General features: G+C 35.2%; 1 protein-coding gene across 5 annotated transcripts in view; it reads right to left on the bottom strand.

Annotated features, from left to right (window-relative positions):
• Positions 1 to 16,922, bottom strand: part of HECTD2 (HECT domain E3 ubiquitin protein ligase 2) — a 79,770-nt gene that overhangs the window by 29,057 nt on the left and 33,791 nt on the right. For 3 of the 5 annotated variants that reach the window (XM_060125500.1, XM_060125502.1, XM_060125503.1), the window contains exons 3-10: positions 11,239 to 11,377; positions 10,074 to 10,176; positions 9,571 to 9,660; positions 6,499 to 6,563; positions 4,232 to 4,277; positions 2,379 to 2,488; positions 810 to 958; positions 106 to 229 (exon numbers count right to left, since the gene is read on the bottom strand). In XM_060125500.1, the coding sequence (XP_059981483.1) occupies positions 106 to 229; positions 810 to 958; positions 2,379 to 2,488; positions 4,232 to 4,277; positions 6,499 to 6,563; positions 9,571 to 9,660; positions 10,074 to 10,176; positions 11,239 to 11,377 (826 nt within the window). The remainder of the gene's footprint in view (positions 1 to 105; positions 230 to 809; positions 959 to 2,378; positions 2,489 to 4,231; positions 4,278 to 6,498; positions 6,564 to 9,570; positions 9,661 to 10,073; positions 10,177 to 11,238; positions 11,378 to 16,922) is intronic. The other 2 variants (XR_009535961.1, XM_060125501.1) reach the window with 2 other exon arrangements.

Raw genomic sequence — 16,922 nt, 5'->3', positions numbered from 1 at the left:
AAAGGTATGTGTATATTTAAATTTATTTACACAAACTTAAAAGCCAGTCATTATTTTGAATACCATTTTATTTAGGTGAGTAATCAGATAAGCTTTTGATCATACCTGTGAGAATTTCCAAAGCTCTGCCAGGTGTGGTATTCTTCCATGAGATCAATATGATCCAATGTAGAATTATAGAAATCAGTGTAAGGAATAAGGGGAGGATGAACCAAATTGTTTGCAGTATCTGTAAAGATAAATTCTAACATAATGATCTTTCCTAACATGTACATGATTCATTCTAATAATAAGAAGAACATTTTAATGCCCACCAGAAAGCTTTATCTAGAAATTCCTATTTTAAGCAATTGTAGTGCCAAACGAAAAGGTAGTTTTAAAATTGTGGTCAAAATGCAGCCAATAATTTCCTGCTTTAAAAAAAAAACTTGAATCGTGGGGATTATAATCGTATAGTAAAGGGAGTACGCAGATGGCCAGCTATGCATCCTATTTCCCCATCAGGGTGTTCTCGGGGTCCGCAGGAATGAATGGAAGTTCTTGTATTCTTAGGAATCACTACTTAGCAGGTAGTATGCAGCTGAGAGCCATAAAACAGAATATTGCCCAATAAAATGCATAAAGCTTTTTCATGCTTATACATTAATTGTGAAATCCATTAGCAAAATAGAAAATAAATCACTACAACTCTTCTCCTCAAAGGAATGGTTTAAGATGTAAGAATGCCTCTATAGTATTGTGAGATCCTTATGGAAATGTTCTTATATTTAACAAAAGAAAAGTAAAGATGATTGAATAATAAAACCTACTAAGTAAAGCCAACACTTTAGATGCTGATGGGATCCACCAGGAACACTTTGATATAGGTGGAAATTCTTCAGGCTTTGCAGGAAACAGGCGTAAAGAAATAAACTGCAGCAATCTCTCTACCAATTGTTTGAACCTCTTCTGGGATAATCTGGTAAAGATTTTGAAATAATTCCAATCAAAATTCACATTTTCTACTTTGGCAATATATTTGTTAGAGATCAAAGTTCATCCTTTATACATAAAATTTTAGACTATTCCCCCAAATTCTATTTCTTAAATTGCCAAAATTTTGAAAAGATGCAAAATCTTACCTCGAATATCATTTCTTAAATAAGAAATAAACACCAAAATTACTATAAAGTTAGCATTAAACATTTCACTTTTAAGGCTTTTAGTATTCAGTCAATCCTCATTCGCAGACTTTGTATTTGCAAATTCACCCATTCCCTACAATTTAATTCTAATCCCCAAATCAATAATTGTGGCGCTTTCGTGGTCATTTCATGGCTGTGCAAAGAGTGGCAAAAAATGGGACTTGCTTATGCCGAGGCTGAACAAGGCCACGCTCTGCCTTCTTGTTTTAGCTCTCATACTGCAAACAAGTGTCCTTTATGCAGTCTACTTAGGGTCATGTTCTTCAAATTCTTGTGCTTTCTGTTAGCGATTCTGCTGTTTTAAAACGGCCCTTAACTATAGTGCTAAAGTTCTGTCTAGTGTTCCTAAGTAAAGAAGGATGTGATGTGCCTTATGGAGAAGGTACTTATGTCAGATAAAATTTGCTCAGACATGAGTTATGGTGCTGTTGGCCGTGAGTTCAATGTTAATAAAACAAAAATTTATATCAAATAGGTGTCTTTAAATAGAAATACAGATAAAGCAAGGTTATGTACTGATTGGTTGATAAAAATGTTGTGACCAAAGGCTCGCAGGAAGCTAACCCTGTATTTCACTGTTCACCACTTCAGTGTTCCCAGTAGCTTTGTAGAACATAACTATTGTTAATAATAAGAATTAACCGTATTTAAAATTAATTTTGGGACTATTTAGCTTCTTTAGCTTTTATTAGTCATGGGGAAATGTAAATGTTAACGTAAGTATTGTTCTGTGGAAAAAAGTACTGTACTTTTATAAATTGATATTGATGGCTAGTATGTTTTACAATGATGTTTTAGGTAAGGAAAAGGCATTGTGTAAATAATGGTAAAATTTATTGATAGGAAATAAAAAGACACAAATTAAAATAGTAATGTATGAGCAAATCCAGTCACCATCTTTGAGATATATGAAAAATCAATGATAGGAATGTGCTGTATAAAATGCGAAAGCAGTGGACAGAGATCTCAACAACAGCTGGCACAAGCAAAACGATTACTTACATACAAAACAGATCTTTAATGTATCCTCTATGTAGTACTAAAGAATATGCTTATAATTGGCTTCTGAAGCACTGTGAATTATAAGTATCATTTCTCAAGACCTGAAAACATTTAATATATTCTCTTATAAAGTTACTAACAAACTTAAAACTTTAAGATTATAAAAGTTCTTAATATCATAGAATAATTTACTTTTTAAACCAGTGAACTAGGAAATGATGGTCAGCTTCCACTAAGGTAGCTATCTGGCGTAGCAAGTGAGCATAGATGACATATGTAGATGTGTTATTAAATTGAGGATTCTGAAAAAGATATTAAAGATAATTGCGTTAAAATTTTGTTAACATGTAAAAGGAAAGACACTATGCTTAATGAGCTAAGTGGCGAATTCAGAAAACTAAATTTGAGATTATGAAATACTAGGTGAAATCCTTGAAAACAAGAATCTATTTGTTTAATTATTTAATTACCAGAGACTTGGATTTCCACTATGGTCCAGTGGCTTTGGAATTAAGACAGATCTGGGTCTGAGGGCTAATTCTACCACTTACTACTCTATATGCCCTTAGGAATGTTCCTTAAACTTTGATTCTCAACTTCCTCATCTGAAAAATGGGAATGATAGCATCTATCTTGGAGGTTGTTTTGAGTATTAAAAAAAACTGTATGTAAAGCACGTAGCTCACTGCCTGGTATAAATGGTGGCAATCACTACTATCCAACTAAACAAAAACCTGGCTCTTCTTTGATTAAAAAAAAAGGGGAGAGAGAATGCTAGAAAAATAAAAGCTGGTAATGAAACATTTGCCATTGTGAAATGAGTTATTTGCATATTTCACAAAGAACAAGGGGAGAACCACATAATAGCTTCAGAGAACTTTTAAGCGTTAGAGTAGAGCTTGTAAACCAAGCAAAACCTCTAGTTATATTTCCAAAATCTAAAACTCCATCGCAGTGTACATTTCAGAGCTCCATGGAAAAAATGAGTATTAGTGAACAATAAACCAAAATTGTAAAAAATGAAAGAGCACCATGTGTTTTTCAAAATTGACTTATGGTCAGGATAGTTCAAAATGAGGGAGTGACCCCAGATGATAAACTCATCAAGTGATAGCTCATAAGAACAAGATGTCATGAGCAGAGCTTACTGTTGACCAATACACTCACTTAAAAATTTGAGCTTCATGTTGTCACTTTCTAGCTTTTACTATTCTCCAGGTATATTTCCTCTTTTTTCTAGTTTTGTCTTTCTCCTCTTACCTCTTTACTTCCCTTCCTCTCCTTACATCCCTCAACCACCTCTTATCTATTTCCCCTTTTTTTGTTTCCTCTCTCCTCCTTCTTCTACCCCTATCTTCCATATTTCCTTTTATTGGACATAATATTGAACTAAATATCCTATCTTATTTAATATAATTTTTTCTTATCTTTAAATGAGATAATAATTTATATGAACACCTTTGGTAAATTGTAAAGAATAATACAAACATAGTATGCTAGCTATGGGAATAATGTACTTTTCAAAAAATTATAAAAACTAAAATTGCTTTTCATTTGTTTGGACCTTATTTTTTTTTTTGTATCAGTGAATCTGTATTTCTCAAGAGGAAAAAATTCATCATATTTGCTTTAGCAAATATAAACAACCACTTTGATTTTTCCATTAGAATTCTAGTTTAAACATTTATTGAAAATACACAGAAAAGTTGGAAACCCACTAATTGGGAAATAAGAGAAAGTTTTGGAGTCCCTTAAAAAACTAGTTACAAGAAAGGAAGTTGACTGGAGGAGGAAAAGTGCTTCCATTCTGTTTGTTCCAGAATCCCACAGCAGGAAGGCAAGTTAAAATATTAATCCTGGAGATTAATTTAGCCTTCCACTGTTTATTTGTTATAGCTTTAATTCTCTGGTTACAAGTAATTATAATCTAAAAAAGTATCAAAAATGTTGCTCAAAATAATACTTAGTATTTGATATCATTTCACTTACACATGCATAGATTGAGATATGAATTACACACTTCAACTATGCTTTTGCTTTCTTACCTGTAAAAGTACAAAATATGCTCTAAGATCATCTTTTGTTCGTGGACTGAAACAGAAATAATTTTAATTGATTAGAGATGAATGTTTAATCTTACAGTATCTAATAAAAAATTATCAATGTTTCTGTGAGAATTGACTTGATAAAAGCCAAAAACTAGACTTAAACCTGAAAACATAAATCATTGCCCAAAGTGTACTAGATGATCTTTACAAGATATAAAGCCACATCATCTGAAATATAAATATATAACATATGTATCACATTTTGAAATTGATATATATACACATGTATATATATAATTTTTGAATTAGCAGTAATATTTCTCTGTGGAAGAATTATCTTAATAATGATTTAAATTATTTAGGTTTAAATAAAATCTAAACTATTTCTTTCTATACTATTCTACATAATTGTCAGATTATTTTCTCAATAGGACTACTGTTTTGTTTTAGAAATTATATTTGAAAACATTTTAAAAAGCTCAAAGCAATTCATAAATATTAAAATTCCTGGTGATAGGAGAGTTCGTTTTTTGTTTTCCCAGTTTATAGCTGTACCATGAAAACTTCCATTTTCCTGTTCTATGCACTAGTATTTTAGTACAGTATACAGTTCTGGGTACAGAAATTGTAGTTAAGATCACAGGCTCTTTTTTTTTTTTTTTTTTTTGCGGTACGCAGGTCTCTCACTGTTGTGGCCTCTCCCGTTGCGAAGCACAGGCTCCGGACGTGCAGGCTCAGCGGCCATGGCTCACGGGCCCAGCTGCTCCACGGCATGTGGGATCTTCCCGGACCGGGGCACAAACTCGTGTCCCCTGCATCGGCAGGCAGACTCTCAACCACTGCGCCACCAGGGAAGCCCCACAGGCTCTTTTGCCAGACAGCCTGGGTTCTAATTCTGACTCAGGCACTTACTGTGTTAACTTGGGCAATTTACTTCTCTGTAAATTAGTTTCCTCAATTGTGAAATGAAACTAATCATATTACCTATTTCACAGGATTGTAGTGAAGATTCAATGAGAAATACATGCAAAATCGTTTGAAAGGTGCCTAGCCCATAGTAAATAGTCAATAAACTGTAGATCTTGTTGTCGTTATTATAAATCCAAAATAAAACAAGATTTTGGGGGTAAAGACCACATGATCCTTTGATAAGTAAGTTGCATCAAATTATTTTAATCTGTCTCCGGCACACGTTTGAGGAGCAGGGGTTAGAAAGCTGTGTGAGCATGCTTGGAGGGGATTGAGGTCCCAGCAGTTTCGGACCACTGGACTTCCCCACTCTCCTAAGTGTGCACTTTACATTCCAAATTTTCCTCTTCATGTTCAATGAAGCATTATGTATTCAACCAGAAACATAAAATTCAAGGAAAATGCAAAAGTATTACTAGAATGATAAACTAGGAAAATACTGTTAAGTTAAAAATCACATGAAAAATACAGTATGATTTCAATTGTTTTAAAAAGATGACTAGAAAAAAACTGCAAAATGTTACATTTTTACTTTTTTATACTACCTTGACTTTTCTCAATTTTCTATAAAAACCACAATTTTCTCTGAAAATTGGAACAATGTTATTAAAATATATAGGGTACATTTAACATTATCGTTAAGAACTCTAGTTTGGTATTTTCAAATTGGGCTTAATATAAACATTTAAATTAAAATTTAATGGTATTATTTGGCTTTAATAGAAGCTATCATTTAAATTATAATGTTAAGTAACACCAATTTAAATCATATGTACTTTTAAAAATATATTTTTGTGTTCTGCATATTCACAGTTCAAAACATTATCAATTACACTGTCCATCATTCCTTACATAACAATTCAATATTTAGTTCCAGGAAAAAATATTTCAGTAGCTAAATTTACTTCTCTTATATTAGAAATAAGAAAAATTTTGCTCTGCTACCAGAAAGCCCAAGGCTAAATTTAACGCCCATATTATTTCATTCTAGGTGACTGATTTAAGTACCCATCCTATTTTTGTAAAGCACATATATCTGTACATGACAGATCTTATATACAATTTTAAAGAATTCACAGATCCTCTGAAGCTCACCTGTGGACCATCCTGAGAAGTCGTAAGTCTCAAGTTAAAAAGCTTTGTTATACATGGTTTATAATTTCATTCTGATCTATGTTTTTATTGTAGCAACTAAAATCTTTTCTGAGAGTAAAACACATATGTATATATTAAAGATGGATGAGCTGTGTATATTAACCATCTATACTGATTAGCCAAATATTAGTTTCAGTTACCCTTTCCATTCTCGTAACAGGCTGTTAATGATTCCCTTTAATACTGTCTTCTGAATGTCTTGAGGCTGTAGGCAAAAGAAAATCATGAAATAATTAGGATTAGCTATTTAGGTGACTTTTATATGTTAATTATATTTACAGATCTGTTTCAATAGTTAAAACCAGACTTGATGACCAAGGACTACCACTTAACGGTAGTCTCAATTTCACATCTGAGAGATTATAATGAGAATGCTCCCTGGGATGTGCACTGTACAACCTGCACAAACATACATGGTGGCTGTTTGATGACTACCATCAGTTTTATATAACACTGAAAACAGAAAAAGAAAAACAATTTCACTTTCTCTGGATTGACAGGATAAAATCATGAACATAAGTCTAAGAATAGCATGTTTAACAATATAAAATGACTGCATACGTTTTGGACATATTTAGTCCTACCAATACCATGTTATAATTAGCAGTTAAGCCCACAATTCATTATTAAGTACAACCAAATTATGTTCAATAAAAAAATAACAAGATAAAGATTTTTTGTTATAGGATCCAAAAAAGGTACTAAATAACATCATTTATAGTTTAATAATTCAAATACTAAAAAAAGTTAATTACTACCAAACATGTCCCATAAGAATGAATGAAAACACATCTAGATGGTGCTTTTAGCTTATAAGAAGTAATGACTAAAACCTTCATTAACTAGAAGCTCCAAACAGTCATTAAAATTTCTCTGTCATATTGTTATATGAAAGGGGCAAATGTCAAGAAAACAAGCATATATCATGGATTTATTTTTTTAAAAAACACAATCATCACTTCTAAGACATGTCTGTCAGGACTCATTCAGCCTAGCACCTTTCTTCATATACCTATTTAATACATCATTCCTTTCTCCTCCTCTGCTTGCAGTGACCCTTCACACCCAGCAGGCAAACAGCACCCCAGAGCAATGGAAGGCTGCAGGAGAAAAATCACACAAATGTGCTGACTAGACACACTGAGTTTATGTCACAAATCTCAAAAGGACACTCAACACCACTGACAGTCCTTCAACATTTCCCTAGTTCATCTACTTCCCTGCTCTCCAAGACAACTATTTCAAACCTTTTTCTCATTCCTCAAACCTCCAACACCTCCTTCCCATCATCACTCCCAGCTCTGATCTTGCCACACACTTTAGAGAGAAAACAGATGCACCCAAATGAGAACAGATTCATCTTGCCACTATTATTCTAATCATTTACCTGCACTACAACTGACCAAGCCCAACCCCCTCACTTGAGCCCTATGCTCCATCCTCTCTCACCTTGTCAAGGACCTGGTTATTCAGTTTTCTTCTATCTCCCCCATATCATCCATTTCTTCCACACTACTAGGTCGTTCCCATCAGTAGAACACTACATCCTAATACCATCTGCACAGATGTGTCTCTGCATTTTCACTCTTCTCCACCCTGATCTATGCCCTAAGAGGCTGACTACTAAGGACTACATCAACCAGACTCCTTTGCCTTTTTTTGCCTTCTGGTTGGATTCAGCCATAGGGAACACTGACAGAAGAGGGAAGAGAGGAAAGTTGGGGTATTTATTCCCCCAACGCCCTCCCTGCAAGGTCACCATGGGCTGGCTATGCCCCTCATCTCCTGTAAGGCAGCCCTCTCCCCCCCGACAGCTCATCTCCAGATTCACTCTACTGTACTACTCCTAAGGGCCTCCCTTGTTCTGCTAATACTTTTGTAAACAGTCCTCTCCAGGTTACCAGTTAGAGTGTGTCATCTGTTTCCTGCCAGGACCCTGGCTAATATATTGCTCATGCTAAAAACCTTTCATTTGGACCCATGTACTCTTTCAGCTAACCCTTAATTTCTCTGCTTCCCTTCACAGCAAAACTCTCCAAGAGCTGTCTGTATTCACTATCTCTATTTCCTCTCCTCTCATGGTCCCTTCAACCCATTCCAAGTAGGCTTTGTTTTCACAACTTCACGGAAACAGCTCTTATTAAACTCAGTCATCAATTATTCACCTTATCAAAGACAGTGCTCAATTCTCTGTCCAAATCTTACTAAATCTCTCAGCAGCATTTGACAGGATTAATTATTACCTCTTTGAAACACCTTTTTTCTCTCTGCTGATAGCTGAGCCCTATCCATCTAATTAAATGGCAATACCATCCACTCAGTTCCCTTCTTCCCTCAAGTCCCACATCCAATCTACAGAAGTATGTTTAGCTCTGTTCCATAATATACTCAGAGTCTGAATACGTCTCACTAGTTCCACTGCCAAAACCCTAGTCCAAACACTGACCGTCGTTTAGGTTTCAGCAATGCCTTCCTAACTCCTTTCTCTTGCCCCACTATAGACCATCCTCCACATAACATCCAGAGAGATCTTTCTAAACTATAAATCATGTCCGTCATCCCTTTGTTCCCAGCTTAAAATCTTTCAATGACTTTCAATTATAATTACAATGAAATTCAAACTCACATGACCATAGAGAGCCCCCGGATCAGAAGAATCAACATATCCTGGAACTTGCTAGAAACACAAATCTTTCAATGACTTTCAATTATAATTACAATGAAATTCAAACTCACATGGCCACAGAGAGCCCCCCGGATCAGGAGAATCAACATATCCTGGAGCTTGTTAGAAACACAAATTTGGGGGCTCTAATGCTAGACCTACTGAATACTGAGAAGCCTTTTCTGTGATTCTGATACATGCTAAAATTTGAGAACCACTGATCTACAGATTCAATGTAATTCCAATACAACCAAATAATTTACCTCCTTTTGCTGAGTCAGTAAAGCATGATTTTTATCTTAGCAAGCCTTTAAATAAGGACTGAACATAAAAGTATTTTCTACTGAATTTTCATTTAATTAGAAAAATATAAGAATAGAATAATCTAACTCTCTGAGAATTTCAACTAAATTTACCAAAAATTATATCAGAGTTTCTCATGTAATTATGTTACAAGGTGAGTTCTACAATATTTGTCTGGCTGCTTTTAAAATACAGAAGAGTCAAACAATTATGCTATTTGCATGTGTTCATAAATAATACTTACAGTATTAAGTAAGGCATCATATACAGCATTCACAAATTTAGCATTAATCCCAGAGTCTTCGATAGTATTAAACGAGGCAGAGGCATCTTTCTGCAAATTCAATTAAAGAACCAAGTGTATATAACATTTTAAGAACTAATCTAAGTAATATCTGAACCATAACTATTCCTACATAATTTCTAATATTCCTAGTATGATGATAAAAAAGGACTGTCAGGGCAAGATTGCTAAAAATAAATATATAAGGGTTATTTTAATAACTTTCTTTTTTAAAACTGAAAGAATGGAGTCAAACATTAACATTAGTACAACTAAAAACAATCTTTAAGATATCACTTAAGTAATACTTATTTGTGATACATACAATTTCAGAATTAATACCTATTTATGTTTGCTTAAACAGCTGCTTAAGCCAATACTGGGTAGAAAAAGAAGTTAATTTATAGTATCTTTTTTTGGAAAATTTAAACTAAAAGTGAAAAATGTGCTTTATGTATCATTACCTTAAATGCAGCATTTAGTTCTGGGAAAGAATCAAACATTGTGAGATAAAAATCATGTACTGTTTTCCAATCTCCTGATGACTTAGCTTTTTCTACATCTTCCCTAAAATAAAAACATTTATTAGCCATAACAGATAAAAATGTTATTCAGATAAAATAGCATTAATTCTTTATAGATAAATGTCACCCAATATGCAACTTGAAATAATGAAGCTGAATACAGAAATATGTTCCAGTTAATGTAAAGGTAGCTTATGAATTTATAATTCTTAATTGCATTAAGATATTAATCCAGCTTCAACTTCCCCATTTATTTGCTTTTTAAGAAGTTAATTTTTGACATGCTCCTTACAATTATCACTCTTCCGTTCCTTCACTTCAGAGCCAAATTTCTTGACAGATTTTGTTTACATTCTGTCCCTACCTTCTCTTTCCCACTTAGTCCTTCAAGTGTCCATTTGGGTTTTTTTAGTAGTTTTTACTACTAACATGGTTTTTATGATTTATATGTCACGTTCTATTATTTTATTACCACCTTTAGCTCCTCTTGACTGTTTTTCTTTTTTAAAATTAATTAATTTATTTATTTTTGGCTGTGTTGGGTCTTCGTTGCTGTACGTGGGCCTTCTCTAGTTGCGGCGAGCGGGGGCTACTCTTCGTTGTGGTGTGCGGGCTTCTCACTGTGGTGGCTTCTCTTGTTGTGGAGCATGGGCTCTAGGAGCGTGGGGTTCAGTAGTTGTGGCATGTGGGCTCAGTAGTTGTGGTTCACGGGCTCTAAAGCGCAGGCTCAGTAGCTGTGGCACACGGGCTTTGTTGCTCCACAGCATGTGGGATCTTCCCGGACAAGGGCTCAAACCCGTGTCCCCTGCATTGGCAGGCAGATTCTTAACCAATGTGCCACCAGGGAAGTCTCTCTTGCCTGTTTTGACTCATTTTCTCTTATTTAGTGTCTTTTGCTGTAACATTATCTATCCCTTACTGGTTAATTATATGTTTGTTTTCACCTTCAACTTGAGACATGTAGTCTTTTGTGTCTTCACTCTTGGCTAATACTTTATAATGAGCCACAAGTTCAATTAATTTCTCACACAAAAATATTAAATTATGTAAAGTGCTGACAGGCAGATGACTATGTGTCTACATGTAACAGTGAGCCGAAACTTACAGAAAGTCTTTCATAGTTTTTGGCTGAACGGGAAGGATGGGTTCTGGAAGAACTGGGGTCTTCATTTCAGATGATAAAGCATCTATAGAGGTGCGCTGTTTCTGTCTAACATCAAGGCAAATTGGTGGTAGGTCTCTCACTGTGAAGGATAAAAAAGTTTTCAATGTAATTGATCATAAAATCTTTCCAAATTATAAAATGCCAGGCTAACTCAACATGAACAGAAAACAACGGATTATTTTGTATTGCATTCCCTTGGGATCATATAACAGAAACACCCAGCACACTGAAGGGCACTTACTGGAGGGTCTGTTGCCACCTACCCAACTTCACCCATAGCAGATAAATTAGGCTGTATCTGACATTAAAAGTTATCTGTAGATACAATACAGAGTTTTTCTTTCATCGCCTCCCTTCCCATAAATTTTCTTTCAGGGATTATTTCAGTGAGACTAGATGTTTTTAGTGTTTATTAGCTTTTGAATACACTTGCCCCTTTAATGATGTGGAGTTTGGGCACCGATCCCCCATGTAACTTTACAGTTGGCCCTCCACATCTGTGGTTCAGCATCTGCGGATTCAACCAGACACAGATTCTGTAGTACTATACTATGTATTTATCGAAATTTATTGAAAAAGTCAGCACATTAAGTGGACCCACCCAATTCAAAACCATGTTGTTCAAGGGTCAATTGTGTATGTACATCATTTATTTATATCCTCTGCAATTCTTTATTGGAGATTTAGCATTTTATCATCAATTTGCATGAACATTTTATGTATTTTTCTTTTTTTCCAAATATCCGCCAGTTCATCGTTTGCCTTTTTGTTGCATTTTATAACCTTTTAATTGTAAAATAAAACAAACACAGAAAAATCTCACAAAACAAATGTATGGCTTAATGAATTACTATAAGGCAAACACCTCTGAAACCACTAACCAGTCAAGGAATAGTGCTACCAACCCTTTCTTGTTCTGCCTATTCTAATTTTAATTTCTCTCAATTTCTTTTTATCTCTTTCCTCATTTCTTTTTAAAATTTTAAATACTTCCTTCTTCTCATCTTCTAGTTCTCTTAAGGCATTATCTGTTACATTTGTTTGCTTTTGTGTTCCTTCTAGTTTATTTCTAAAATTTAAAAAAAATCTAATTATTTCCTTTATTGTCACCTCACTTTTCATTTTTTGCAATTCTGATTTATGGCATTCTTTCAAGTGTCATATCATTTTCTTAATGAGCTTTAGCTCATTTTGAAATAGTATTTTATCTACTTTTGTGGGCATGTGTTTCTGATGTGCTCCCATTGTTCAAGAGGCTGTTATTCTGTTTCTTATTCTTTTTTATTATAATACAATTTTGTAATTAAAAATTATAGAATTTGACCTTGTTTCTTTCCTCTAGCCAATTTTATTTGAAATTCATCTTCCCAAACTTTCAGAAGGAGGTGTAGCACCCCCTTTTTTTGTTTTTTTTGTAGAACTCAAATACATGGTAGCTTCTTTCTGGGATTTCCAGGCCCTGTTTCCCTCTTCCACTTTTGTTCAGGTGATCTCTGTCTTTAATCTTTATTGTCCCAGTGATGCTCAAATTTGATTCTAATCTCAGAATGCGCCCCTCCGCCCCCCTTCCTGGAAGGGATCCCTAGTTTGGAGAATTCACAGGGGTTACCTGCTCCCTTCAGATCTCAGCATGGGCCCTCTGCATTCACCTGTTCTTGGCAAAACCCCTCCCAGTTTCAGCTTTTGTTCTCAAACTGGGCTCCTGAGCTTTCCAATGAATACCTGTTGCTTATTCATTTCTTTTCTTTTTTTTTAACATCTTTATTGGAGTATAATTGCTTTACAATGGTGTGTTAGTTTCTAGTTTATAACAAAGTGAATCACTTATACATATACATTATGTTCTCATATCTCTTGCCTCTTGCATCTCCCTCCCTCCCACCCTCCCTATCCCACCCCTCTAGGTGGTCACAAAGCACTGAGCTGATCTCCCTGTGCTATGCGGCTGCTTCCCACTAGCTATCTATTTTACGTTTGGTAGTGTATATATGTCCATGCCACTCTCTCACTTTGTCACAGCTTACCCTTCCCCCTCCCCATATCCTCAAGTCCATTCTCTAGTAGGTCTGTGTCTTTATTCCTGTCTTACCACTAGGTTCTTCATGACCTTTTTTTTTTTGTTTCTTAGATTCCATATATATGTGTTAGCATACGGTGTTTGCTTTTCTCTTTCTGACTTACTTCACTCTGTATGACAGACTCTAGGTCCATCCTCCTCAGTACAAATAACTCAATTTCATTTCCTTTTATGGCTGAGTAATATTCCATTGTATAAATGTGCCGCATCTTCTTTATCCATTCATCCGATGATGGACACTTAGACTGCTTCCATGTCCTGGCTATTGTAAATAGAGCTGCAATGAACATTTTGGTACATGATCCTTTTTGAATTATGGTTTTGTCAGGGTATATGCCCAGTAGTGGGATTGCTGGGTCGTATGGTAGTTCTATTTGTAGTTTTTTTATGTTTTTGGGGGGTACACGGGCCTCTCACTGTTGTGGCCTCTCCCCTTGTGGAGCACAGGCTCCGGACACGCAGGCTCAGTGGCCATGGCTCACAGGCCCAGCCACTCCGTGGCATGTGGGATCTTCCCGGACCGGGGCACAAACCCATGTCCCCAGCAGCGGCAGGTGGACTCTCAACCACTGCGCCAACAGGGAAGCCCTATTTGTAGTTTTTTAAGTGATCTCCATACTGTTCTCCATAGTGGCTGTATCAATTTACATTCCCACCAGCAGTGCAAGAGGGTTCCCTTTTCTCCACACCCTCTCCAGCATTTATTGTTTCTAGATTTTTTGATGATGGCCATTCTGACTGGTGTGAGATGGTATCTCATTGTAGTTTTGATTTTCATTTCTCTAATGATTAATGATGTTGAGCCTTTCATGTGTTTCTTTCATGTGTTTCTTGGCAATCTGTATGTCTTCTTTGGAGAAATGTCTATTTAGGTCTTCTGCCCATTTTTGGATTGGGTTGCTTGTTTTTTTGTTATTGAGCTGCATGAGCTGCTTGTAAATTTTGGAGATTAATCCTTTGTCAGTTGCTTTATTTGCAAATATTTTCTCCTATTCTGAGGGTTGTCTTTTGGTCTTATTTATGGTTTCCTTTGCTGTGCAAAAGCTTTTAAGTTTCATTAGGTCCCATTTGTTTATTTTTGTTTTATTTCCATTTCTCTAGGAGGTGGGTCAAAAAGGATCTTGCTGTGATTTATGTCATAGAGTGTTCTGCCTATGTTTTCCTCTAAGAGTTTGATAGTTTCTGGCTTACATTTAGGTCTTTAATCCATTTTGAGCTTATTTTTGTGTATGGTGTTAGGGAGTGTTTTAATCTCATACTTTTAAATGTACCTGTCCGGTTTTCCCAGCACCACTTACCGAAGAGGCTGTCGCAGATGACATGATACTCTACATAGAGAATCCTAAAGATGCTACCAGAAAACTACTAGAGCTAATCAATCAATTTGGTAAAGTAGCAGGATACAAAATTAATGCACAGAAATCTCTGGCATTCCTATACACTAATGATGAAAAATCTGACAGTGAAATTAAGAAAACACTCCCATTTACCACTGCAACAAAAAGAATAAAATATCTAGGAATAAACCTACCTAAGGAGACAAAAGACCTGTATGCAGAAAACTATAAGACACTGATGAAAGAAATTAAAGATGATACAAATAGATGGAGAGATATACCACGTTCTTGGATTGGAAGAATCAACATTGTGAAAATGACTCTACTACCCAAAGCAATCTACAGATTCAATGCAATCCCTATCAAACTACCACTGGCATTTTTCACAGAACTAGAACAAAAAATTTCACAGTTTGTATGGAAACACAAAAGACCCCGAAGAGCCAAAGCAATCTTGAGAACGATAAATGGAGCTGGAGGAATCAGGTTCCCTGACTTCTGACTATACTACAAAGCTACAGTAATCAAGACAGTATGGTACTGGCACAAAAATAGATCAATGGAGCAGGATAGAAAGCCCAGAGATAAACCCACACACATATGGTCACCTTATCTTTGATAAAGGAGGCAAGAATATACAGTGGAGAAAAGACAGCCTCTTCAGTAAGTGGTGCTGGGAAAACTGGACAGGTACATGTTGCTTATTCTTAAGCTCTCTTGTTCTCGGGTCCATCAAACAGCCCAGATGCTTTCTTCTGCTTATACCATAGAGATCTTCTGATTTTGGTGATCTGTCCTGCTGTCTTTTGGGGCTTATAGGAACATCTTATGAGCTAATTTTATAGTAAATGATGTCCATGATGTTTAATTCTGCTATATAAGTGGTGTGCATGTTTCATTGGGGATTCAGGGAGATTAAAAAACAATGCTGCTTCTCCTGCTAGCTTCACAAAATCTTTTTGCCTTTTAATTTTATTTCTGAAAACAGAAAAGTATTTAAATAATACTTGTATTAGTTTAATTTTATCAACCTATTCCTTTAGTATTTTTTATGATTAGTAAGCCAAGCCTTCCCTCTCTAGAGATCAGATAACCTTTTATCTATTTTAATTTGTTTTCTTCATTATAGTACTTGTGAAGGATACACTCACCACATTGCCTGGCAAAGAGTAAATGCTCAATAAATGTTCTCTATCATTTCTAGAATTTATTTTATAAGAGGTAATACAACATAAAATATAAGTATTTTTTCCTAAATGGCCCATTTCAGAGTATCATTTATGAAAGTATGTCATTACACAATGTTTTTTGATACTCTTATCATATATTAAGTTCTTTTATATACGGGGGTCTATTATTGGGCTATGCATATGATTCCACTGACCTGTTTATTATTGTACCAAACAATTTCAATTACTATAGTTTAATAATATCTATCAATACCTGGTAAGGCAGTAGGCTTGGTGAGAGATGGTTGGTGGCTGGGGCCAGAGCGGTGGTAGTAGAACTGATGAGAAATGGTTGAATTTGTGACATATTCTGCATATAGAATTAATAGGATATGCTGTTGGAAGGTATATTGGCAGAAAGGTAGAAATGCCAGAATCTGTTAAAAGAAAGATGAGCCAAAGATGACGGATAATTTAGCCTCACCAACTGGGTGAACGGTGAGACCATTTACTGAAATGGAGAACACTAGAGAAAGTTTTTTGGCATGGGGGAGTGGGGCTGGGGGAGGAGTCAAAAGTTTTCTTTTGGCCCCATTAAAGGTAAGATGCTCATGAGACATCTAAATGCAGATGTTGAGTAGATATGAATCTTGAGTTCAGGGAAGTGTGAAGGTTTATAGCTCAGTTAAAATGCTCGATTAATGAGATTCCTAAGGAGAGTGTAAATAGAGAAGAAGCCTGAGAATTGAGTTCTGGGGACTGAGCCCTGGAGCAATCCAACACTGGAAGCTAATTAATTCTCCCTCTTTTATTTCAGAGTGAAAATATTAAAGGCTTGACTTTTATTTTGAATATAGCTCTAGTCTTATCTCATAATTCATCATGCAGTATTCTCATAGTTGCTATTTTCTAAACCTATAAGTTCAGTTTTAATTTTTTTAATGTAGAAATTAAAGAATCTATTTAAAAATTTTTTTCAGCCAGTATGCTTAAATTTCTATTATTAATTCTAGTTTTGTGCCATTGCGGTCAAGGAATATA

The sequence above is a fragment of the Lagenorhynchus albirostris genome, chromosome 16 (genome assembly GCF_949774975.1).
Source record: "Lagenorhynchus albirostris chromosome 16, mLagAlb1.1, whole genome shotgun sequence".
Lineage (NCBI taxonomy): Eukaryota > Metazoa > Chordata > Mammalia > Artiodactyla > Delphinidae > Lagenorhynchus > Lagenorhynchus albirostris.
This window is presented reverse-complemented; position numbering and strand designations above follow the sequence as displayed.